The sequence below is a fragment of the Talpa europaea genome, assembly GCF_964194135.1.
Source record: "Talpa europaea genome assembly, chromosome: 1".
In the NCBI taxonomy this organism is placed as follows: domain Eukaryota; kingdom Metazoa; phylum Chordata; class Mammalia; order Eulipotyphla; family Talpidae; genus Talpa; species Talpa europaea.
In genome coordinates this window covers 68,077,513-68,105,326 of record NC_140073.1, presented here as the reverse complement: position 1 = coordinate 68,105,326, position 27,814 = coordinate 68,077,513, and the positions used below count along the sequence as shown (strand labels likewise).

The following is a 27,814-nucleotide window of genomic DNA, read 5'->3' as shown; positions in this document are numbered from 1 at the left end:
TACTCCCCTTAGCAGTGTATTTCAGTGGATAAGCCCATTCTGCTCCCCACTCTGTCTCTGGTGAATCCTCTCAACCCTCCACCCCACATCTCTACTCTACACCCCAGTTCTTCTATGCAAAAAAAAAAAAAAAAAAGTAGAGCTGAAGCTATAAATTGTGACCTTATTTTGAGTGCCCTAATCGCATTTGAGTGCCCTACTCAGTGCTTTCCTTTTTGTAACCATTTAAACTTAAGTTAATATTGAGAAACCAACACATTTCATAAGAACATCGGAATTTCTGGACTCATTTGAAATGGCAGAAATTTATCAAACTCCAACAGCCTCCCAAAGACTAATGATGTCTTAATTTCCACACAACATTTAACAAATGCCCAGACAATGCATGTTTTAAAAGTTAAAAAGAAACAATTGACTATATTCTTCTTTTATGTACACCTTCCATTACTAAGTGGACTATCAGAGTCAAAGTGAGACCAATATTCACACATGAGAAACTTCAAAAGTATCAGAAATTCAGATAGAAAAAGGAATCTTTAGAACAGGAAGACTCCCAATTTGAACGGGGCCAGAGAAAAAGCCAATAAGGAGGAATGAACTTATTACTGTGAAATAACATCAAAGATTGAAAAAGAGACAAGCAAATGACAGACAAAAGAAGAGGAATGAGATCAAAGGAAGAGAATATGGCAGATTCTGGGACTTCATAAATGTAACATCAAAGCAGACTTTCTCCTGGGATTCTTTAAGTTGCAGCCCACTTGTGACACCAGAAATCCACCAGGTTCCCCAATTGTACTGCATCACCCAGGATACCAAACATGAGTGAAACTTTGCAATCTAACACTTGCTTCTGTTGACCACTAAGCCACATCATTCAGTTTCCCAGAGAATACAAGCAAGAAAAGTTAGAAAAGAAAGCAACTGAATTAACTAAAACACGGACAATGAAGCAAAAACAATTTTAGGAAAAAACTGCTAGTGTACAGTCTAACCAATATTTGTTGGATCCAGTAGGTTTGAATCAAACCTGTTCCATTAAATATTCAAAAATAAATAGATTTTTTTTTGTCTTTGAGAATCACTTTTTCCAAAGGTGTATTCCAAACAGTTAATAAATATTTTTCAGCATCTATTATATATCAGATATCATTCAGAGTGTTTGGAATATGTCAATGAAAAGAACTAAGGCATCTACCCCCATGACACTTTCATTTTAACAGGAGAGACAAGTTAATGGGATTGGAATCTCAAAGATAGAAACAGGTGTGATTTCATATATGTTGATAAGGGTATGTGTCTTTCAGATGTGTCACTTGATCAAAATATATCTATGTGGGGCCTCCCTGTTAGCCTAGGGGCTAAGTCACAGTGCTATCACTGCTTTGGCTGAGTTCAATCCCCGGCCAGGGAACTAACCCACATATGGCACAGCAGACATCTCCTGCCGCCCGCTGCTCTCCTCCGCAGTGTATTTCAGTCAGTCTACCTGTTCTGCTCCCCACTCTGTAGCTGGTGAATCATCTCACCCCCTGCACTTCTGGCCTACACCCAGTTCTTCAACAAATATACAAAAAAAAAAAAAAAAAAAAACCAACCCTATTTTTTAAAAATACATCTATGTGGAGAGAACTAGCTCTCGACATGGGGCACCCTTTCACAGTACCTGAAATACCATGTATTTTAGGCTTCCATCCCCTCTTAGCTGAGGCCAAAGCAAACTTCCTAGATCTTACCTCTTCCTTTCAATTTAATCAGTGATATACCCCAATAAATTATTCTTATTTCCCTACTGAAATCCTTCAGTATCTCCCCACTCATTTCCATTTAGCATTCAAAGACCTTATCACATGTTTCAGTGTACCTTTCTCATTTTACTTATAACAAAATTATATGATTTATTAACCTTTGGGTTACTAGCATCAATAGATCAAGAAAGATCCTTTTGACGTTTCTATGTCCCTCCACACTTTTCCTCATACACTATTTCTTCAATGCCTATATTCACAAATGCATATCTCAAAATTCTGTTATTCTTTAATCTCTAATTCAAAGGTTACTGTCTCAGGATATTAAAAAAAATTCCTTCTGCTGTCAAAATCAGTAGCTCCTTTTTCTTGGCTTGTAAAGCATGATCTGCCCTTTGTGTTGTGCTGACCATATCTCACTTCCATTAATCTGTTGTATGATGTATTTGTCTTCAGTGACTAGCCCCAAGTTTCTAGAAGAAAGAGAAGGAGTGTAATTCACCCTAAATTCTACCACAGGACCTTGAGTTATGCCTCAAAGAACATAGGAGTTCAATAACTAGTCAGTGAATTGGATTTTGTACTAAAACATAAGCTAACTTTTACAAGTGTTTTTGAGAGTTGACAATATAAAAAGAATTAAAGAGTGTTTGATTAATATTAGTTAAGAAACTTAATTGTCTTGGATAAGACAGATTTTGGGTAGAAAGCCAATGGATTTGTTGCAATTTGTAGTAGCACAATTGGAAGGAGAGTTTGCGATCTAATACGTCATGAAATCTAACATTTCATGAAAATTGGGCTTCTGCTCTGTGATCAATGTACTGAAGGCCTCTGGATTACTTCAAACAGAAGAGAGATGGAATCTAATCCTTATTTAATATCATCAATATCTTCCCCATGATGAAATATTCCAGGGTCTGAATGAAAAGATAAAATCATATGATAGGTATCCCAGACAATTACAGCAATGAATGAAGTGATTTGGCTTAAAAATAAAGATCAATTTAAAGATTCATTAAAATTCATAAGGAGTGCATGGACAATTATAAACACAATGTGATATGTGAGTCAATGAAAATAATAGCTTTTACAACACAGCAACTGAATTAACTAAAAAAAACCTATAATTTTAGGATAGAAATTAAGAAACCAAACAAAAATTAACCATTATATTTTAGGATGATAAATGAATAATAAGAATCCACAAAGAGATATAGCTGAGAAGATATTCTTTCTTTGAATAAGTGACATAGAACATTACATTCAATATTATAATACTAGTTATCCTAAAATTGGAAAAAAAGATATTTGAAAATAGATAGTGATCATACACTTTTAACAAGTCCCTTCTCTATTTTTCTTCCTCAATGCCAATTTGAAGCTAGAAAAGAACAATGGACCTTTAGTTTCAGTGTTCCAAAAATGTGTGAAGCAGAAGGAAACTTCGACAGGATCTTGGGGAAAAGATTGCTTATTTATTAATTCAAAAATTAAAACCTACTCAATTTAATTGCTATTAATAACAACTGTTAGTATAAAGTAATTCTCAGACTTAAAAATATTACAAAAGTAACTATGTATCATTTAAAATCAGAAATTGCTGAAAACAATAGCACAAAATACCATTGTGGAAGAACATGTCAATGAACCACTTGCTGACAGTGAAAGCAATATCTGAACAACACTGTGCAGGATTCCTTCTAAATGCTTCTGGTGTCAGACTTCCTTTCATTCTTATATTAACCCTGTCAAGCTAAGTTATTAATATGAGATAAGTTTTATCATTATTCCCTAAGCGATGTGACACAAACAAAGTACACATGGTTATGTATTTTTCTCCATGTTTACAGAAAGTACAAGGCAGAACAGGTTTGAAACTCAGTTTGAGTCACTCCTGAGATTGTGTTTGTAATCTTTGTTGTGAAAAGGTGGAAGATAAATGTTGATATAACTCACAAATATATGCAATTTTTGTAACAAATTGCCACAGAATAGAATTTCTTAAGAAGAACTTCAAAGTGGACAAAAGCGGGTTGCTGATTAATAAAAATAGTATTTTTTGTAAGCAAAATTCAGAAAACATTGGGGCTGAGGAAAACTAAATCAATGTGCCTCAGCAAAAGTTATCCAAAGCTATAGTTTGAAATATTAGATAATCATAGTGCTTGTCATCCAAGTCAAGCATAAAAAAAGTAAACTTTACGTAATGCATAAAAGACACAAAAACAAAAAGTAAGAAACTCCAGATTAGGTGGATTACAAAGCACACTTAGAGCAGTGAGAGGAAAAAAAAAAAAAAAAACTCATTAAAAAAAATAAGTTGGAACTGGGGAAAACATTTCACTGATTAAATGTGTACAAAAGAAGAAAAAGGACTAGAAAAATTAAGGTCAGAAGGTTAAGGCCATTATAAAATGACGATCATTGTGGTCCCTCATTAAAAACACCTTACCTAGGGCCTCCCCGGTGGCGCAGCGGTTGAGCGCTGGGTTGCGAAGCTGCCCGCGGCCTCTGCGGCGCCGGTTCGATCCCCGGCTGCTCCCCGGCCACCGGAGGAGGATCCCACATGGCGTGCAGACCTCTCCTGCCGCCCGCTGCTCCCCTCAGCAGTGTACTTCGGTCCTTCTGCCTGCTCTGCTCCCCGCTCTGGCTCTGGTGAATTCTCTCACCCTCCCATGCTTCTGACTGTACCCAGTGCATGTATAAACAAAAAAAAAAAAACAAAAAAAACCAAATAAATAATAAATAAATAAAAACATGCCTCTATTAAAAAAAAAAAAAAACCTTACCTAGATAGATGTGTCTACCAAATAAAATATCAATTGTTTACGAAACAGAAAAGCTCATGAATCTTATATAGGGAACATACTGTAAAATAAAGTCTTTGAAAATTAACATTAAACGAAACAAACATTTACTTACACTTACACTATGAACTTAATTTATGGAAATAATATACAAAATAGAATTGGATCTTGTTTAATGTAATGGGCTATTTGAAATATTTGGAGGCTTCAATAAATAAAGAAGAAAAATTTTATGTTGTCAAATAAATCTTTTTACAAAATATTTGTGAAATTAAATCCACTGGTGTATTTTTTGTTTTGTTTTCTATAGTATTTCCAAGATTCATGAATTGTTTTTAATAGACGGAGATAAAATTCCCTTTATTTTGCTCAGAGACAAATCTAGACTTGAATAGATACTTGACCAAAAAAAGTAAACTAGTGCTCAAAATTGCTTACTACTTAAAATACAAGCACATATATTTCAAGGCAAATGGAAGGTGTGGGTCAAAGAAAATCTATTATAAATTTATTATCTACAAATATAACTCAACCTATTATAGAATTAAATTTTTAATTATTACATTTATAAAATGCCCTGAGTTCTGTCACAAAGAATTTTGAAGAACAAATGGATAATGCTAAACATTCATTTATTAAACAAACACATAAATAAGCAAATAAATTTCATGTAAAACAGAAGTGGAAAGATCTTTTTTTGTAATGTTGTATGACATAATTATTATTTAACATTGTTTAAAAACTTTTGACTAGCTTTTAGGGTGCCTTGACCAGAAATAAGAAATAAATTTATAAAATTGACTTGAAAAAAGTAAAGTGTTTAAATATATGACATGATTAGTCCCTTAAAAAATTCAAGGAAACGTGCCTCCCTGGTGGCACAGTGGTTAAGCACTGCAGCCTCTGCACACGAGTTCGAGCCCCAACCTGCCAGGGAGCAACCCACATGATGCAGCAGACCTCTCCTGTCTCCCAGTTGCTCCCCTCAGCAGTGTATTTCAATCAGTCTGCCTGTTTTGTTCCCCACTCTGTCTCTGGTGATTCCTCTCACCCTACCCCCGACACCTCTGGTCTGTCCCCCAGCCCTTGTATGCATAAATAAATAAATCTTTAAAAAAATTTCAAGGAAATTAGCTAGAAAGTACTTTGTTTAATAGATTTACCTTTTTAAGAAACACAATGGGATGGTTACATTAATTTACATGATAAAATGTTTAATTAATGAAAACAATTCATTTACAATGTAAATTTTCAAAGCATAAATTCACAGGGAATTTATTTAATTATGAACATAATAACTAGGGAAAATAAATGATAACCTTAGGTGAAGGTTATTGCCAAAAATAATGTGATAATAAAAAAGATACTGGGGACTTTCTTGGTGGTGCAGGCAGTTGAGCGCAGCGCTGTGAAGCTGTCCGCAGCCTCTGCAGCACCAGTTCGATTCCTGGCCGGCCAGAGAGATACCCACATGGCATGGCAGACCAATCCTGTCTCACCTGCTGCTCCCCTCAGCAGTGTATTTCAGTCCTTTTGCCTGTTGTGCTCCCTGCTCTGTCTCTGGTGGATTCTCTCATCCTCCCGCACCTCTGGCCTATACCCCAGCTCTTGTATAAATAAATAAATCTTAAAAAAATTAAGATACTGGGTTCTAATAGAGAAGGTTGAAATATTTCAAACATACTCTTCTCCAAAAAAATGTGTTAATGGATATTTAAAAATCTCAAATTCCAGTAGGTTTTTTTTAAATGTTATTATTTTAAAATTAAACCAGGATAAAATAGGCAAAAATAATCAAATAACTTCTTTTTTTTTTTTAATTTTTGCATAGATGAAATGGGGTGTAGGCCAGAGGTGGGAGTGTGTGTGAGAGGATTCAGCAGAGACAGAGTGGGGAACAGAACAGGCAGATCTACTGAAATACACTGCCGACGGGAACAGTGGTTGAGAGAGGGAGGTCTGCTGTGATATGTGGATCCAACTGAGGCCACAGGGGTGATAGTGATAGTGATAGTGCTGTGACTTAACCCCTACACCACCAGAGATGTCCCTGTCAAATAATTTCTTAACAGGGCAAAGCAATGAAAATTAAAAGTGTGTGGCTGGATTACTAATCCTTATCATATAGTATAGTGTTTAAAGGAATATTTTTTAAAATAGTGTTGAACTGTCAAAAGAAATAGACAACTAGAAATAACTCTTGGTTTATCAGTAGCAGTTTACAGACAGAGAAGGCATTCTGGTCGGAAGAAAGGATCCACATGCTTTATTCCCAAGCACTAAAATAATTTAAGAACATGTGAAGACATTTCAAAGCCATAATGAAAAACGGAATTGGGCCTCCCTGGTGGCGCAAGGGGTTAAGCACCACACTATGAAGCAATCCGCAGCCTCTGCAGCACAAGTTTGATCCCCAGCCAGGGCGCTATCCACATGGTGAAGCAGACCTCTCCTGTCTTGCCCGCTGCTCCCCTCAGCAGTGTATTTCAGTCAGTCTGCCTATTCTGTTCCCCTCTCTGTCTCTGGTGAATTCTCTCACCCCTCGCATCTCTGGCCTGTACCCCAGCTCTTATATGCATAAATTAATAAATCTTTAAAAAAAAGAAAAGAAAACTGAATTACTTATTAAATGACATTGCAATAAACATGATTTTAGAAACTATTTGATTTTTTTGATACAATAAAAATATTCATATCAGATAAGATTTGCATTTTAAAATATTTCCATGACAAGCATAATTAGTAGTTACTTTACGGCAAAGTGGTGGCTAATGGTAAAGCAAAGTAGTATTTCATAGTTTTCTCAGTGAAAACCACTATTAACAATTCAGGGTATTTTCTCCAAGTCTATATTGTAAGCACAATTTTTTATTGCTGACATCATACTTTGCATCCAATTATTACTCCTGTATATTTCATTATATCCATTTTTCATTTTTTTCTCAAATGCTTAATGCTTAATAATTATTATTGATTATTTCTTCATGATTTTCATTAAAAGATGTTTGGGATATTTAAATTATTTCTTATTTTTAATTTGTAAGGAAAATAATTTGGTAACACTTGTACATAATGCTTTTTTTTTGGTACAATACAGGTTTTAAAACTGGGTCACTCTATAGCTAAATAGACATATATTTTGTGTGTCCCTATCTTTAATTCTCTCAGATGCTAGCCTAAGAAATAAATATAAAGATGTTGATTTTCTTTTCTATTTTCTCCCCTGTAAATTATTGTTTTATGTAGTATTAAACAGGATCCAAAAGAAAGTGAAATAGATTTGTAAAATAAGCCCTTAAAGAGCAAGCAATTATAGTTATTTTTACATAGGCTAATCAGTATTCTTTTAAATTTGTAATCAAGTGGCATCTATAATTATTTGAGCCACTTGCCTCATGCACACAATTGGATATACTGAAATTTACTTGCTTCCTTTCCCTTACTATTCATTCAGAGTTTATAACTAATAGCTCTTTTTCTTTTCTCTCTCCTCATAAAGCTTAGTTTTGGAGGAATCCCAGTACCAGGCAAACCTGGAACCTTCCTAAAGAAAAACTTCCATGGATGTATTGAAAACCTTTATTACAATGGAATAAATATAATTGACTTGGCTAAAAGACGAAAGCATCAGATCTACACTGTGGTAAGCCAGCATCTTTTTCAGCTCACTGGTTCTGACACGTTGGAGTTACTCCAGTTTTCCCCAATCCAGCCCCTGTATCTCATCAAAATACATTTTATTACCCTATTGAAGGTCCCATCAACCTCCCAGGTAAAACTGAGAGGTTATGGCAGGGACTGAGTCAGTTTGAATTGCCTTATTGGGAGGGAAAAAAAATCAGTAGAAGCATCTAGAAAAGTCCATGACCCTGATTATAAGCTGGGTAGGGTTTGCAGTCTCCAAACGGTTAATGCAAACCTCTTTATTATCTCTGGAAAGTGCAGCAATAGAACCACAGATTTAATAAAGCTCTATAACATGGGAATTATTTATTGGTCTACTTATTGTTGATACTAAAATACGGTATTTTGAAAACAAGAGAGATTAAACTTTGGATATTTTGAAGATTCCTTTTGTAGAATATTGGTGATTTAAATAGTATTCTAGTTAAATAACATTTGTCTTCCTCAATAGACCCTGAGTTTTACATTCTTTTTTGTTTTCACTATTCCATGCACAGTACTTTGCATATAAGTGCTAAATATGGTGTTGATGTTTCTAACTGTAATCATAGATTTGTCTATTTCTCCTTCCAGTTCTATCAGATTTTACTTCATTTTACAGCTCTTTTACAGTTTGTTTTTATACACAATCAGGACTGCTATGTCCTTCTGATGAATTGGCCCTTTTATCATTGTAAAATGTTCTTCTCTATGATGATTTTCTTTGCTCTTCATTCTACTTTATCTGATACTAATATGACAACTGCTTTCTTTTGACTAATGTTTACATGATAAATCTTTTTTACTATTCTTTCACTTTTAACTTCATATATCATTATATTTAAAGTGAATTTCTCATGAACATAGTTTAGAATGGGCATGTGTTTTGTCTACTTAAATGGTGTATTTAAACCATCTACATTTGGTTTATTCAAACTATTTACATTTAATGTTAAAGTTATTGATGTGTTCAGGCTCAAATGTATGAATGTTATTGTTGTTTCTGTTCTGTTTTTTCAGGTCTCTTATTTTCATCTTAGTATGTGTTTCTTGAATGATAGTTAGATTTTATTTTTATTTATCTAGTATTTGAGTATGCAGCAGTCCATAATGAGATATGGTGTTAGTGGATAGTTTCCATATTATATTACACACACTTAACTTTGCATATTTTGCTGGAATGCCACAAGTTTTATAGAAATGTAGAAAGCTTATCTCCCTTCATATTCCTTTGCCCTTCCCTGCTTATTATATATTTCTCTTAATCATCATTTCATCTCTACGTATTTATTATTTTTGCTTTAACTGTCAAACACGCTTTCCAAAAAAACTCAAGAAAGGAAGAAAAAATCTATTTACTCCTATTTTTCTTACTATCCTTTCATCCTGTCTGATTTTCCCAGTTCATTCTTTTCTCATTTCCTTTCTGTATAAAAAACTTCCTCTAGCCATTATTTTAGGGTGTATGTTCTTGTGACAGATTCTCTTGCTTTTTATTTATAGTATACTGCCTTAATAATTCTTTCATTCTTGAGGATATATTCACTGGATGTAAGATTATGAGATGATAATTACTTTCTCTCAACACTTGAAAAATGTTGGCTTACTTGCTTCTGAATAGTTTCTGGTGAAAAATCCAATGTTATTTGAAAAAAGTTTGATTTGAAGATGAGATGTCATTTCTTTCCCACTGCTTTGAAGATCTTTTCTTTGTCTTTAATTTTCAGAAGTTTGCTTATGATGTAGATTCCTTTGGCTTTATCCTCCTTGAGTTTCACCAAATTCATCAAACTTGAGAAATAGTCCACCTTTTATGTAAATATTTTTCAGTCCTTCCCTCTTTTTCATCTCCTTCCCAAATTTCACTGAATCACTCTAATCCCACAGGTTCTTGATTTTTTTTTTTCTTCCCTTGATCTACTTTGTTTGTTGTTGAATTTGGGTATATTTTATTGTTTGAACTTCAAGTTCATTAATTCGTCTGTTATTGTGCATATCCATTATTTTCAATGTCTGCTATTATACTTTTCAGTTCTAAAAATTTTCATTTTGTTGTTTTCTCTTTGTGAGAATTTCTATTTTTTTGCCAAGAATCTCTATTTTCTTATTTGCTTCAAATGTTTAATTAGCCCTTGAATTTTTTATAATATATAATTAAATCCGTGTTAGATAATTCTAACATCTCTCTCATTTCAGAGTTTTCATGTATTAATTATATTTTTATTCAATTTGAAATTTTATTTCTTAGTATGACAAGAGATTTCTTTTTATTGATCATTTTAGGTATTACTGCAGGTGTTCTTTAATACTTCTCAGACCAGGGGTTTGGAGTAACTTATTATAGTATGACTAGCTGGAAATGATGTCAAAGTTTGTTTTTTCTATCTATGGTATTTTGCTAACACTGAACAGTTATTGTCTAGAGCTATTCTGTCTCACTTTGTTGGCCTTTTCTTGGGCCTTTGATTAGAGAGAACCATTTTATAATGCTGCTTTTTATTTGTCTGCATCAATATGTCTTTCTGGGTTGCTGGCTTCTTAGAGCATATAGAGGATATATGAGACAAAAAGAAAACCTAGAGATCTCCACATTTTTGTTCCTTGGGTCTCAAGATCCTTACACATATTCCTTCTCTCTACCATTCAGAGTTTTCTAGTTTTGTCTTACACAGAGATTTTTAATTGTACCTACTGAGGGAAACAGGAAAAATCACACTACTCCATCTTCCCAGAAGTGGAGTTCCTTAAATTTACATACTTACAAAATTATAAGAGGACAACCTATCATTAAAGGGAAAACCCAATTCTCTTTGCAATCATGGACTATTAGCCAGACTATTGAATTTAAATGACATTGAGGATTATTTCCCCCCCCCCCCTTTGGCAAGCATGACCTATTTTGAATGTTTGATAGCTTTGGATTCCACATGCTAACACAAATGTTTAAAGAGGCTATTGGATCCCAGACTATGAGACAGACTTTCTTAATGGAAATCACACTGAGTTGTCAATGTTTAAAAATGTTTATGCCAGGGCCTCCTTGGTGGCCTAGGGCTTAAGTCTCACTACTATCACTGCTACAGGCTGAGTTCAATACCCAGCCAGGCACCTAACACACATGGTGCAGCAAACCTCTCCTGTCTTATCCGCTGCTCTCCTCAGCAGTGGATTTCAGTAGATCCACCTGTTCTGCTCCACACTCTGTCTCTGTTGAATCCTCTTACCCTCTGCACCTCTGACCTAGACCCCAGTTCTTGTATGCATAAATAAAATAAATAAATCTTTAAAAAATAATTTTTCTTTTTACACAATGTCTCAGTCTTTCAGTTCTGGAGAGTAAGGTTCGTGCTAAGAAGGAGTTAGTCCCCTGACTCTATTGTTGAAGATCAGTGATAGTACTTTCCCATTCCTTGGCTCATATTTAAATCTCTTTGTTAGGGGGAAAAGGATGTCCTAAAGCTAATTCCATACAGGCTTTGTGGACTCCACCCCCCACCCCAGGCCAAAGCCAAAGACATTGGGAACTCCAAATCCCATCACCACCAGAGAGAAGGTAGCTGGGACCTGATGGTGGGGTTAAGCAGCCAGGTTGATATAAAAGGCAGACACGTGGGCTTTGGGGGTCCCCCATTTTGGCTCTCCACCAGCTAACAGCATCTGGCCAGCTCTGAGAGTGACTTTGGGTTTCCAGTTCATCGGATCGGGTAGGACGCTTTAAAGACTTTATTTCCCTATTTTCTTCCTGAGTTGTACATTTTCTTTATTTCCTTTTCCCTTGTAAATAAACCTTTTATTAACCTTTTGTGTGTGCCTGTAGTGGAGTATTCATAAGTCCCTTTTAAGCGCGGGTGAGGACCCACAGCCAGGAACCCGTTCAATATCTGGGCTGCTCTATAACATCTTGACCATTTTCCTGCCACATGTGCGTCAGTTGTCCATCTCATAATTAACCTAAGCACTAGCTTGTGAGTGACATTTTTCTTGAGTTTAGGTCAGGAGATGTGAGCCTTTTAAACATGATCAAGTCTATTCCTACCTCAATTTATTGTCCAGGAATATTGAATAATATGCCATTTTTTGAGATCATTCTGCTGATAAAATGGTGCCATACTCTACTAGAATTCAACTTAGAGTAATGTCAGTAACATTGATGCACCTGAGAGGCAGGGAAGCATTACCTTTATTGTGCTAAGTGTTGGCAGAGCAAGTTGAGCCACAAGGAGCTTATGAATCTATTACTCATTTTCATTGTTCATAAATTGGGACTTGAAAGTATAAAACTGAGTCTTAAATATAAATAACAAAGATCCCTATGACAATGTTCAGGAAGAGTATCTCCACATCTACTATGTGTTAGACATTACATTTGATGATTAGATATATGAGATACAGTCACATTTACTCTGTACAGATGCAGAGTAAAAAGGGGAAAAATGAAAGAGAGCAAGGGGAGAAAATCCAAATTCCCAAGAACTGGTAGCCTCCATAATTTTGTTTTCTGAGAAAATCTTTAACCATACCTATAACATATGTTTTGTTGACTTTTAAGCTACTATAGCACTTCCCAAGTTTCTTAAAACTTTGCTGGCATATTTTATTCCTCAGAGTTTAATTGGCAGTATTATTAATAAGAGCACAAAGAATTCATTTAGTGCCGATGTACTGGCAAAAATAATCCCATGAAAATTGTTTAATTTAAAGGCAGACAACCTTTAGATTTAACCTTTGCAATTTAAAGAAAAAAATTACTTTCCTTCCAAATAGCTTCCATTACCTTGCATAAAATGAAAATTCATATCAGTACATACAAACATAAACACACACTCACGCACACGTATCTAGTATTTCCTTTAGGAATTCCATGTGGGAAGGAATGGTCTGCACTGTTAATTACAAGTACAAACTATTTTATCCCCACACTTGCCCTTAAAGTTTCCCCTCAAGACACAAAATCAGCTACAGAATCAGCTTTACTCCAAGTCACTAAGTTACTTTTTTGCTAAGTAAGGGTTTTTTGAAAGAGATGGTGCTTTTGTCTTTTTCTCGTGGTTACAGACTCCCAATTACTGAATCTTGGGAAATCTTTATAATTATGGAGTGCAAGTTTATCCAGAGATTCAAGAATTCAACAGATGAGGCAGCAAGCGTATATTAATAACCATAAATTACAATGTGTGTTTCAAGGCTCAAGGAAGCACCAGCCTTGGCCTCCTCCAGCACAAGCCGCAGGGCAAGCGGCATCCAGTCAGGATCCCCAGTGTGATTTGCTATTCCTTCCTTGTGGGACCAGCCCACTCTCAGGAGATTTAACAGCTGTTCCATGAGGATAATTCAATTTAGTCTTTATAGCTTGATTTGACTACAAGATGGTCCTCCACATCCCGAAATGCAGTATAACTAACAGCTTCAAGTAGATATAAAAAATACCTCTCTATTCTTCTTCAAATCTCCCATCTTATGCTAATAGAGCACCATATAATAAACAATCAGGAAGTAAATGGCCCATTGAAGTGTGTGTACAGTACCTGTAATGTGGATTATTATATACATTATATAAGAAATATATTGCCCTGCTAGTTTCCTGAAAATGATTAATTTCACACCTCCCCCTTCATAGGAAATGATGCTTTTTGAGCTCTTCTTACCATAGGCAAGAAGAGACACAATTGTCTGTATGTTGGCTGATGTCTCACCTATTTCACCATAAATCTTAAAATGACTTTTTTTTTTATTTAAAAGAAAAAAATAGTAGAAAGGCTCATACTACTTTACTTTCAATAAGAGGGGAGGAATAAAAGCAAATGACTAATAGAACCAATGTTATAAAATTGGCTTTGGAGTGAAGTGATGTTGTCAATTCACTTCTGTGTGTTGGTCTCCAAATAACTAACTGCAGGGATTGGATTGGTAATGATCAATATTTAACACATATTATAATACTCTCAATCTTATCACTGAAATTGCTAAACAATCACAAAGTATGTTTCCATTGAGACTAGAAAGAAATATCATGCCCTCCTCAACCTAGTGTTCTTGGCTATACAAGCTGTGGCAAAATATAGACTATTGAGGTTCATATTCCCCACCCCACGGTTCTCTCAGCTATGTGACCCTGAGAAAAATATCACACACCTCAATGTTCTCATATGTAAAATGGGAAAATTATAATACCTACCTCCAGATGTTATTGTGAAGATTAGATATGCTTTTGATATAATGCAAAGTTGAGAGTAAATACCCAATAAGTTGGTATTATTATTAAGTAAAATTTCTACCAATCCATTCAACTGAAGTTGTCATGTAAACCAATATTCAGGGCCTCCCAGTGGAGCAGCGGTTGAGCGCTGGGTTGCAAAGCTGCCCGCAGCCTCTGCCGCACCAGTTCGATCCCTGGCTGCTCCCTGGCCACCAGAGGAGGGTCCCACATGGTGCGCAGACCTCTCATGCCGCCCGCTGCTCCCCTCAGCAGTGTACTACATCAGTCTGCCTGCTCTGCTCCCTGCTCTGGCTCTGGTGAATTCTCTCACCCTCTCGCGCTTCTGACTGTACCCAGTGCTTGTATAAATAAATAAATAAATCTTTAAAAAATAAATAAATCTTTAAAAAAAAACCCCAATATTCATTTACCATTCTTCAGTAAACAATGAATTGTATATAGCTTTAATATCCTATGATCCAACAAATAGTAAATATACATTGAAAAAATTTTTGTTCAATTCCTTGAATCTGAAGTGTGGTTTACTCCCAAATATGTGTTAGGAGTATATGTCATGAAATGAATTTTAAGTAAATAAATTGCAAACGTATCCCTCTAACTCATTTTAAGAAATGCAATGATTAGTTCTAGTCCATATTTGATCAAACAATGGACTCCTTTAAAATAAGGCTTTTTTTTTCTTTTTGTTTTTAATTTGTTCCCTCCACCAAACCACCCCATAACTCATCTCCCTCCCTCCCGCAGCTCTTGCACCCTTCCATATTCCCTCTGGTAACTATCAACTTATTTTTACTGAGTTCAAGCTTTATTCCTTCTATTGTTTGTGTATAATTGGTTGTTGGGTATTTATATTCCAAAGATGAGTGAAACCATCTGAAATCTTTCACTTTTTGACAGATTTTACTTATTATCACCTCAAGGTCCATCCATTTGGTCTCAAATGCTACCATCTCATCTTTCTTTACAGCTGTGTAATATTCCATTATTAGATGCTCCAGTTTCTCTATTCATTTGCTGAAGGACACTTGTATTGGTTCCATGACTTGGCAATTGTGAACAGTGCTACTGTGTAAATAAGTGTAGCTAAATCTTTTCATATTACAATTTGCATGTCATTTGGAGAGATACCTAATGGAGGTATTACTGGGTGATATAGAATTTCCATTTTTATTTTGTTGAGAAATTTACATTTTCCACAGGAACTTTACCAACATGAATTCCCATCAACAGTGGTTGAGTTCCTTTTTCACTGCTATCTTTCCAACCTTTGTTAATTCTGCTCTTTTTTATATGCTCAATTCTCATAAGGGTGAAGTGGTTTCTCAGTGTGATTTCAATTTGCATTTCCTTTCAATAAGCGATGTTGAACATTTTTTTTATGTGTCTGTAGGCCATTTGTATGTCTTTTTTTTTTAAGATTTATTTACTTATGCATACAAGAAGAGTACAGGACAGAGGTGCAGGGGATGAGAGGACTCACCAGAAACTGAGTGGGAAGCAGAACAGGCAGATCTATTGAAATACACTGCTGAGGGGAGCAGCAGGAGAGACAAGACAAGTCTGCTGGGCCATATGGGTAGCTCCTGGCCAGCCTGAGATCAACTCCTGCTGCAAAGGCTGCAGATAGCTTCACAGTACTGTACTTAACCCCTTGTACCACCACGGAGGCCCCCCATCTGTATGTCTTCTTTGGGGAAGTGTTTATAGAGGTCCTTTGCCCATTTTTCATTTGGGTTTTCTATTTGTTGTTTTATTGTGAAAGTATTTTATAATTTTGGAGATTAACCCATTGTCAGATGTATGTTAAGCAAATATATTTTCCCTTTCTGTATGTTGCCTTTTTGTTTTTGGTATGGTTTCTTTTGTGCTATACAAGATTTTAGGTTTGATTTAGTCCCATTTATTTATTTTTGCTTTTGTTTCCCTTGTTACTGGGGTTGTACTCCCAAATACATGTTCATGGTTGGTGGCCTATAATGTGGCCCCCTGTATTTCCTCCAACTATTTTATGGGTTCAGTTCTAATATCCAAATCGAATTATTTTTTGTGTAAGGAGTTAAATATGGATCTTGCTTTATTTTTTGGCATGTGACTATCCATATTTCCCAGTACCATTTATTAAAAGGGCTATCTTTTCTCCATTGTATGGCCATGTCAGTGATTAACTGTCCATATTCATATGCATTTATCTCTGGGCTTTCAATTCTTTTCCATTGCCCTGAGTTTCTGTTTTTGTTCCAAAGCTTTACTGTTTTGATTACTGTTGCTGTGTAATATTGTTTGAAGTTTGTAAGTGTCATACTTCCAGTTTTCTTCTTTTCTGTGAAAGTTGTTTTATTGAGCTATCAGAGCCTTTTCTGTTTCCACATAAATTTGGTAATTTTTTGTTGTATTTCCTTAAAAAATGTCATTAGTTGTTTGATAAGGATTGCATTAAATCTCTATATTGTTTTGGGACATTTTAATGATATTAATTCTATTTACCAATAAGCATAGGATATTGTTCCATTTCTTTGTGTCTTTTATTTCTTTTAACAGAGATATATTGTTTTCAGTGTACAGGTCCTTCACTTCTTTCATTAACTTTATCCCCAGTATTTCATTCTTTTTAATGTGTTTATAAATGTGACTGTGTTCCTTATTTCCCTTTCTTCTGATACATTGTTCATATACAAAAATATGACTGAATTTTGGGTATTGATTTTGCCTCATGCCACTTTATTTATTATTTCTAGCATTTTTTTGTAGAATCTTTTGTTTTCTCTAAGTATTTTAGCATAAATCTGTGAATAGTGACAGTTTCATTTCCTTTCCAATTTGGATTCTTTCTATTTCTTTTTCTTGCCTAATTGCTTCAGCTAGGACTTCCAAGACTACACTGACTAATATTGATGCAGGGAAACATGCCCATCTTGTTCCTGATCTTAGTGGAAATGCTTTCAGCTTTTCACCATTGAGTATGATGTTGGCTGTAGGTTTGTCACATATGGCTTTTATGATGTTTATACAGGTTCCATTTATTCCTATTTTTTGGAGAGTTTTTATCACGATGTATTTTGGATCTTGTTGAATTTTTTTCAGAATATGTTGAGGTGATCAAAAAGAAAAAAATGCTTTTAAAGTGCTAAAAAAAAGACATTCAAATTTGCACATCATACAGATACAGATGACAAGGGGTTAGTGTACAATATTTACAAAGAACTCATACAATTTGACAAAAAGAAAACAACCCAGTAGGGGGGGGGGAAGTTACAAGATCTAAATAGACACTTCTTCAGAGAATACATGTGGATGGCCAATAAGCATATGAAAAAAATGTTCATTATCACTTACCAACAGGGAAATATGAATCAAAACCACAATGAGATATCATCTTATACTGTGAGAATGACCCATATCAAAAATATCAAAATCAATAAGGATATAAAGATGTGAAGAAAAAGGAACCTTTGTATACTGTTGGTGGGAATGTAAACTGGGCCCTGCCTTGTGGATAAGGGTAAGGAGGTGTCTCAAAATATTAAAAATGTTTAATATGTGAATCACCAATTCCATTTCTGGGTATCTATCCAAAGAATGCAAAAACATTAAATCTAAGGGTTACATTTACTATTTATAATAGTCAAGTTATGGAAACAACATAGGTGCCCAAAGCAGATGAGGGAATTCAGAAGAGGTGGTATATGTATATGTGGAATATGACTCAGCTATATGACAAGATGAAATCTTGCCATCTGTAACACCATGGATGGAACTGGAAGGGATTTTGATAAGTGAAATAATTCAGGAGATAGACAAATGCTAGATGATTTCACTCATATGAAGAAACAAAACAAAGGAACAGACAAATCTAAACTAATACAAATGTTAAAAGTCTGACCTCAGAATTGACACTACCAGAAGCAGATGGTGGAGTGGGGAACAAAGGGACAAGGGAGACAATCGAACTATGGTCAATAATTATGGGTGCTTTTGTGGTGGCAATACACATTTGAAAAGGTGTGAACCTATACCTTAAGTCATAAACAGTGTTGGAAACCAACCTAACCTCGGTAAAAAAATAATAATACAATTTTAGATGTAAGATATTTAAAAAACATACTGCCTGGGTACTTGTGTGCCGTCATTGTATTGATAAGTAACAATAGTGAGCTTTTTTGAACTTTGTCATCTTTTCTTTTGCATATCTGCTGACATGCAATTCATTAGAGTTTGATTATTTGTTTCTTTATAGCTCTCAAGTCAAGAAATCACACTCATTGCAAAATATATCCCTGAACACACATTCACATCTGCATCTGTGCAGAGACGCACACTACACAGAGTGGCCACAACCTTTGTTTTACCTTCCCATGACCCAGAAGATCATGGAAATTGCTCAGATAAAACTCTATTGTGCCTAGTGAAGCCTAAAATCTCTTCAGCTTGTCCCGGGGGTCATGTTTCACCTCTGTGAGTATGCTCTGTGATAAATGTTACTTTCCCTTGATGGAAGGAATCATTTATAAAAATGCAACTAACATATCATGTCTTCTCTCTCCACGTTCCTGCAGTCTTCCACTGTCATTTGACCAGTCTAATCTGACATTCACATCACCTGATTCTATACTGTAGTCACCTCCTACCCTGGAAAATTATTTTCAAATTATTGACTTCAGAGAATTCGCTTACCTTTTTCTCTGGACAGATTGAAATTACATAGTAATTATATACTTAAAGTAAAAAATTACATACTTAAAGTAAAAAAATAATATTAATTAATTAACAATGGCATGGTCATCCTCTGAAAATTCTTCTACGTTAAATCAGTGTTATGAATTTCAATACTGAGATGGCTAGTTTCTTTATTTCATCTAGTAAAATCATTATTTGATGTTAGTAAAAGAAAATTATTTGAATGTTAAAAATATATATTCCTATACATTTCTTGATGAACATTTGGAATATACAGAGTAGAATAAGCAACCATTCAGAGTGGAAAACACTGTTCTCATAGTATGCATAGCATTGTTATATTTTAAACATGTATTTTAAATAAGACATGTATTTAAATATTTAAATAAATATTTTATTGATAATTTTATATCTTGGCTTTTTGGTTAATATTTTTAAAAGAATATTTTCTCTTTCAAATGTTTGTTAAAACTTTTTTTAAAGATTTATTTATTTATGCATACAAGAGCTGAGGTACAGGCCAGTGGTATTTGGGGGTGAGAGGATTCACCAGAGACAGAGCAAGGAACAGAACAAGCAGACTGACTGAAATACACTGCTGAGGGGAGCAGCGGGCGAGCCAAGAGAGGTCTGCTGCGCCATGTGGGTAGCTCCCTGGCCGGCTGGGGGATCGAACTCGTGCTGCAGAGGCTGTGGACAGCTTCATACATTGCATATTAACCCCTTGCACCACCAGGGAGGCCCTGTTAAAACTTTTAATCTCTTTATAAATATCACTTAAGCATCTATCAATTCATTATAATTTGTTTAAGATTTTGCCATTTCAAAATTTGAGCTGTTTGAATGTTTTGCTGTCAAGAAATAATGGAGTCTACAAATATAAGGCAAAAATATTTTTTTCTAAATTTAAAAGAAATGACTAGAAATGGGGATTATTAAGTCAACAATTATGAACTTTTGACCCACTTTATATTGTTTCAAGACTATACCAGCTTCCATACCCGTCTGCAGTGTACATAGGAGACTGGTTATCCTGCCAGTTTCACTTCACGTCCTCCAGATGTCTGAGTATAGATGCCTCTTTAAAAAGCCAAAATGAAAGTTAAAATGAAGTCAGGTTTTTTTCTTTTATGAAAATTTCCAATTAATGAGCTGCTTGTATACTATTTTCCCTATAATATCAATAATTATCCCTTCATTTTAAGACATCTTGTTTCAGTGAGATACCTTATAAGCAGTGCTACAAATCACTATGCTACTGCCAGCAGGGCGGTTAATGGAGAGATGACAGATGGACCTGTGGTTGTATTTGTTCCTCTGTCCCTGAAACATCTGTGAGAGGCAGGCAGGGGCAGCATTATTATCCATACTTTTATACCAAAAGATACTTTATGCTCAAGGAAAATTAATGCTATATAGTCAATGACTGTGTCATTCACAGTCTTCTTTCTTTTCTGAAAATCACTACACCATCAGTTTCCTTCTCTTTTGGAAACCATGACACCATCAGTTTTATTCATATTTACTGTATGTCTATTTTTTCCTAGTACGCTGAATGACTTTCATGTCAAAGTGAAAAAAAAAAAAATCATGGCTGGGCATATCTGTGACTAGCAGCATTTACCTGGGAATTGAAGAACAATGAGGTGGCTCAGAAAAGGCCCCTGTGTCGTTTGCTGATTGCCAGATAAATCTCTCGATGGTATCTCTTGCACTGTAAGGGTTCTGGGGGCAGAACCATGGCCTTTGGTGAGACAGAGAAAGGAGGAAATAAAAAGCAGAGTGCCTCGGAAGCCTACAGGGCTATGACCTTGGCAGGACCTTCTAACCGGCTCTCAGAGTGTCCATCTCTGGCATATGGCTGCCAGGCTCTTGTTCCTGAGTTTAAGGAGATGGTTGGGAGTTCTCAATAGGGATCAAATGCTTCCCCAGAAACTCAGTCCTCCGTGACCAATGGTTCTCATGTTCTTACATAAGAAAGTCTTACAGTATAGAGTATAGAAACTCTAAGAGTACATATACTCTTCTTGGTATTGATGTCATCATTAGCAGCTCTTCCAATATAAACATGTTTATCTTTCACAATTTCTCATCCGAACTTCTCCTTTTCTAGCCAAATCCAGATCCTTTATTTTTTTTGGAATTCATTATGTGCAATCCTCCTCTAAGTGTTTTCATTCTGTTTTTCAAATACTGGCTGAACTTCCATTATCTTTCATCACTTTCTCAATCTAGCCCCAAGTTAATCACCCTTCTCCAAGCTCAAACACAGAGTTCACATCCTGAACAGGGTGATGCTCAAAACGTATAACTGATTCATGTAGATGAAGTAAGGTTATTGAGCATCCAGCCTGTTCTTCTTGAGTTGCTTCCTTGGGGAAGGTTTAGGAGAAACTGCAAACCATGCAGTTATTGGAGCCACTTAGGGTCTTTGGGGAAGTGGGTGTATAGCAAACGATCGGGAAATTTAAAAATTATAAAAATAGAACCACCACTATGGAGCATTAGAGTGAATCTGCTGCATTGCTTCTCTACCATGTCAACCTCAGTGAATTGCTTGTGATTTCCTAGACTGCAGTGCCAAGAAGAATCACGGGATCATCTCTAGACTGGAAATAAAGATGTTGTTATGATCCATTAGCAGAATCCTACTTAGGTTTGGAAAAGTGTGTTGTTGCTTGTGCTATGTCACCTGGCCCTATCTGGGGTCACTCCAGAGTCCCTTTCAAATTCTCAGATACATATTTTTTTCCATGTTGTGACCCTCACACTCAAACAACTTGTCACCATAGAGAACTTGATTCTTCTTCTTCTTCATCATCTTCATTGGAATATAGTTCTTGAGCATCTATTGTGTTTATATCAAATGATCTTTGCCTTCCATGGGTAGAAATTTGAAATCTTTCTTTGCCCCTAATGCCCACATATGGGCACTAGGTCACCATTCCAGCGACTTGAATAAGTAGAACTGAATTTTTAGAAGTGTTTCACACTTTGTCACAACATTCAGAATATATCTCTGTCAAAACTCAGAATATCTGTAAAGGAAAAACCACATGAAAAAACTGTTACCTTGTACCAGGTGATTCACTACTAAACAGTAAGTTCAGAAGAGCAGGTGCTTCCTTTCCTTTGAGAGAATGGACAGTGAAGGAAGTCGGGGCTACATCTCCCCCTGCCTACCTCTCACAAGAGCCAGACCTCTTCCAAGAAGTTGTGATTACCAGGGGAACATACAGCCTGCAGATAATGCTTGCTAGAGAACTTAGATCCAAGCTGCTCATGGAAACTGCCAACAGTGGTAAGAGTGGGGCTGATCTGTAGTTGCCTTAACTCCTGGAGCCACTGGGCTTACAGATGACAAACAATTATGGGAGTCAGGGACCCAAGAGCCTTCTGGATGGCAGTGCCCCTGCTGACAAAGCCTAATGTGTTCAGCTAACAAAAAGGAAATGTTTATAAGATCCAGCTACAGGATCAAAAGCAGGGGAAAGAAGGGTGACCTTGAAGTCAAAACCCAGAATGAATAACTAGCACAAATCTTTAATTTGTTTTCTTTCTTTATAGATATAGGTTAAAAATTAGAGACCCTGGGCAACTGGAAGAGGAGGTTGGGAAAACAAAGGGAGACTCATACATATCCATGATGTAATCATTCACCTCAGCATGGTATTAGACAATAATAGCATATGTAAGAAATACATGAAGTACAAAATCTCAACTAGAGATCAGGTTCTCATAAATAGTAAAAATATCAGTTATTTCACTTTGACATTAAATATCTACTCTATAGAAAACAATGAAACAACTTTCCTCTTTTATATATCCACATAATTTATTACATTACAACATTTTCTTGTACTCAAAAAGTTTAGGACACTCTGTAGGTAGAATTGCATCGAAGTCCCAAAGCAGTTTATCTCTCTATGTGAGGATTTCTGTGTTACAATTCTCACAAAAACTCCTCCTCATGTTGCACCTAAAGATTTTCTCATGCAGTTTACTCTCCACTTGGAAATTGTTTGATTTCCTGCCATTTCTTAGTTCACCTCATCCATTCCTAACCACAGGGTTGTCCATTCTTCCCCGATGCTGTAACAGATCCAGAATGTGACTTGCTTCAAAATCCTCTGAAGGACATTCACATTTATCCACATTGCATCAATTCAATCCAGTACATATCTTATCTTTTAAAAATAATCTCGATAAAAAGGAAAAAATGAATATGCATTTAGGAAAAGAACTCTGAGATGAAAAACAAGGTTAAAGTGACACATTTAGCTTTCATAAGTCACATTTGAAATGTGTGATAGAAATCTCATGTCTGAAGAGTTTTGGGGGTAAGGACATGCTGAAACCCACCATTTACTTCACTTATATGTGCCACATGGGGGAAGCTTGTGAGCACAGTGTGTTTTGTGCTGAACATTGCAAGAACCACAGTTTAGAATTGGGCCCTAAGGATGGAGAATTCAGTGCCAGCTTCACAAGGTGATTAGAAGATCAGGCAGTCTCAGAGGACATACTTAGTCCTCTAGATAGGCTTTGGTGAATTTCGCTTGCATCGACAAAATGTAGCAAGACCACTGAAGCATTATTTTTTAATGTTGTTGCCCATAAAATTAAATATTTAAAACCAGGGTTTGGCAATCTATGGCATGTGTGCCAAATTTCTGTAGCCTGTAACCCAGATTTCCCTGCAGCCCTCATACTCTCAATGGGATACAATGATCTTTACGTTTCAATAAGAGTTGTGGGATAACTAACCAGGCAGATAAGAAATCATAACCCGCTCACCATTGTAACTCAATAACCAACATATGAACCAATATGTGTCTTGGAAATAATATTTAATTCCCATTTTCCACTAAAATACAATGCTCAAAGATTATAGGAACTTTGGAGAACATGAAAAAGTGGAAAGAAAAAAAATTGTCTATGTTCTCATTAAACAAAGGCATCATCAGGACTATACAGATGCAGATTTCTAATCTTTTTAAAAATGGAATATTACTTGACAGAATTCTTTTTTGTCCTTGTTAGCAATATACTTAGTAATTAATAAAATATCCTCTTGAGCATTTAGTATGTGTCAGATACTCTGTCAACTGATTTCATATTTATCTATTTTAATCCTTAAAATAACCCTCTGAAGTTGGATGATTATTGTGGTTTCATTTAGTAATTAGAAAAATCAGTCTTAACAATATTAAAGGAACTTGCCCAAGATACATAATCAGTAAATAACAGAACTTTGTCTCCACCCCTGGTCCTTCTGATGTCCAATTCCACATACAACTGTTGTGATCTGTTTTCTGTATGTATTATATCCAGCTATATTCAGAGTTTCCAAATTTTAATTTTAAAATAAAATTACATTATGAAAACAGATCAGCAAATGTTGAATAAATGATTTTTTTAATAGGAGGAGAAAGGAGTAATTTGAATTCTCACTGGGGAAGCTAGCAAATTACAGATAGTAGGTGCTTAATAAATATTTGTTTAAGCATTTGCTGTGATGGTGATAACCCAAATATGCTTGCAGAGTCTGATTAGCAGTGATTAAATAGTGATTCTTCCCATTTAATACTGGATTATCTTCTGAAGGGAGGCTGGTCATCTCCAGACCTACTGATTTTCAATACAATCATGGCATCCTTACCATTAACTCTTAGCTGCCTGGACACACAGAACTAGAAGGTGATCCTTGGGGTCCTCCCTTCACCAATAATTGCTACTTTCCTGATTTAGGAGAATTGACATTGTTTAATTAGAAAGAGGACTGTGAGCAGATGTGACTTTTCCATCCAACCGGGATATTGGGTAATTAGATAGTCATAGAAGAACAGGCAGATTGACTGAAGTGTGCTGCTGAGGGGGAGCAGCAGGCAAGTCAGGAGAGGTCTGCTGAGCCCTGTGGGTTGCTGCCTGGCCGGAGGGTGATTGAACTCATGCTGCAGAGGCTGTGGATTGTTTTATTGTTTCATTGTTCATGGTACCCGGTGCTTAACCCATTGCGCCATCAGGGAGGCCCTCAGACTATACTTCTGTAGTCATAGAAGTAAGTTTCAGAATTTATTTATTCTTCCTGGTTTACCTATGACTGAGAAGTGTGTTCTCTCAATAATCTATAAAATGCCTTTTAACTCAAAAATTTCATTAACAAGAATGTGTATATCACTCTATTCGTGTATTAGCTTGGTGGGATTGCCATAACAAAATACCACAGACTGGGTATCTTGGCTTAAATAACATAGATTTATTTTCTCACTGTTCTGGAGGCCAGAAGTCTGAGACTAAGGTGTTGACAGATATGGTTTCTCCTGAGATCTCTCCTCTTGGCTTACAGATGTCCACCTCCAGGCTGTGCCCTCCAGTGGTCTTTCTTCTTGCCCAAATTTCCTCTTCTGATATATATACTAGCCAGGTTGGTTTGGGGTACATCATTGCAACATAATCATCTCCTTAAAGGACATAGACTTTAACATATAAATTTTGAGGAAACACAATTCAATCCAAAAAAATTACTTAAGATTTTATATTACCTAGGGACTGCTTAGAATCCTTCTATCAGCTATCAATAAAAATGCTTTTGCTCTCAATGAAAGCAAATGCATAAGGACTGACAGTTCTAAGAATTTGTTAGTTACTCTGATCCTTTCATCCTGATGTTTGGTCATTCTTACTCTGCTTCCATCCTGAGTCCCAGAGGCACCATCAGGACTATACAGATGCAGATTTCTAATCTGCTTCTTAAAAATGGAATATTATTTGACATAATTCTTTTTTGTCCTTTGTTATCAGTATACTTAGTAATGAATAAATTATCCTCTTGAGCATTTAATATGTGTCAGATACTCTATCAACTGATTTCATATTTATCTATTTTAATCCTTAAAATAATCCTCTGAAGTGGATGCTTATTGTGGTTTCATTTGGTAATTAGAAAAATCAGTCTTAACAATATTAAAGGAACTTGCCCAAGATACATAATCAATAATTAACAGAACTTCTTTAACCTTTTTCCATGGGTCCCTGCCCGAAGGAGCTTTAGACTCATGGCAGGCTTCCAGACTGTTTCACAGTTCCTTCCTTAAGTCCTGGAACTTACGGTAGTTTGTCTACCAACACAGCTGAGGAAATAGGGTAGGAAATAAGGTAGGAAGAGAAGCAATCTAGTCAGTGGAATAAGCACCTTTTGAGGTGTCTTCCAAGAAGTCCCCTCTAATGCTTTTGCCATCCCACACCTCATAGTTCACACTCAGCGACCTGGCCACATGTATCTGTAGGGAAAGAGTGGAAAATGTAGTCACCCCATTGGCCATATTGCTGCCTCTAATAAATTGGAACCCAACTACCATAAAAGAGGAGGAAAATGGACTTTGAGTAGGTAACTTAGGATCTCCACCCAAACCTGTGAACAATAAAAGGACAGTGGTATTTCTCATGTGTGAAGTGGCACAATTTCCATTTCAGTGTCTACATAGCAAAGGCCAATTCTACCATCACCATCATAAAGATGTGCTAGGCTTGTGCCATCCAGTATGGTAGTTACTAGTCATGTCCAGCTGTTGAGAATTTGAAATGTGGCCAGATTAAATCGTGAAGTGCTTTAAGGTAAAAATGAACAAATTCAATAAATTTGCAGCATAAGTTTGATCCCTGGCCAGGGGGCTAACCCACATGGCACAGCAGACCTCTTTTGTCTCACCCCCTTCCTCCCTCAGCATTGGATTTCAGTAGATTCACCTGTTCCGCTCCCCACTGTCTCTGGTGAATCTGTAACAGGGTGGTCCCCAGGAAGGGGAGGTTCCACTTTCCCTGCCCCACCTAAAGGAGGGTGGAGCTGAGCAGGGAGGAGAAGAAGCTGGTGAGGAGACTGGAAAAGGAAGGAGCAGGATGGAGAGCAAGTAGGAGACCTGGTGGAGGCACGTGGAGCAGAGAGACATGCGAAGAAGCTGCTCTTAATTCTTGGTCCTGGACTGGGTGAAACAGATGTGGGTGAGAGATTTAGCTTTTTCCCTTCCAAATATTTCTGGCTGTTTTTAACCTTTTTCCATGTGTCCCAGCCCAAAGGAGCTTTAGACTCATGGCAGGCTTCCGGGCCTTGCTTTGGGCCAGTCCTGTTTGGCTGGACTTTTACCCACGAGGGAATGGGTAATTTTGGGTGCTTGATTTGGAAGCTGTATTCTTTGTCTTTTCTGTATTGCACACTAACTGAATTAAAGTTCCTTTCCATTAAAGGTATATATTTTTGTCTTGATGAGGCAGATGGCAGAATCTATTTAGAGCAGGCAGCTTTGGGGATTCTGGGGTCCCCTTCTTCTTGACCTGTATCAAATCCTCTCATGCCCCCACACTTCTGGCCTACACCCCTGTTCTTATATGCTTATCTTTAATATATATATATATATAATTTCAGATCGCAGTAATAATTAACATTTGATGTTTCTTGCTATTTCATAAATAATTATTGATGAAATTGAGTAGTTTACTTTTATAATATATCCATTATTGAACTATACATTTTCTTAATTTTTCATGCCAGCTGGTGTTACTGACTCTTCACAAATATATTTGCTGCTTTTTCAGCTGTTACTCAATACCTGCAGTATGTTTTCATGACTAAAAACATTTGTTACTTACCAAAGTGATTTTGTCTTTAAAAAAAAGCACCATCTACATGCTTGGAGAGTGGAAAG

The 27,814-nt window shown here is 36.1% G+C and overlaps 1 protein-coding gene across 2 annotated transcripts in view; it reads left to right on the top strand.

The window, feature by feature from the left end:
• The window catches only part of CNTNAP5 (contactin associated protein family member 5), a gene marked incomplete at its 3' end in the record, with an annotated part of 850,995 nt that overhangs the window by 413,687 nt on the left and 409,494 nt on the right, over positions 1–27,814 (top strand). The window contains exon 7 of one of the 2 annotated variants that reach the window (XM_084247346.1): positions 8,058–8,198. In XM_084247346.1, the coding sequence (XP_084103472.1) occupies positions 8,058–8,198 (141 nt within the window). Of the gene's footprint in view, positions 1–8,057; positions 8,202–27,814 lie in introns of both variants that reach the window. The other variant, XM_084247345.1, reaches the window with a different exon arrangement.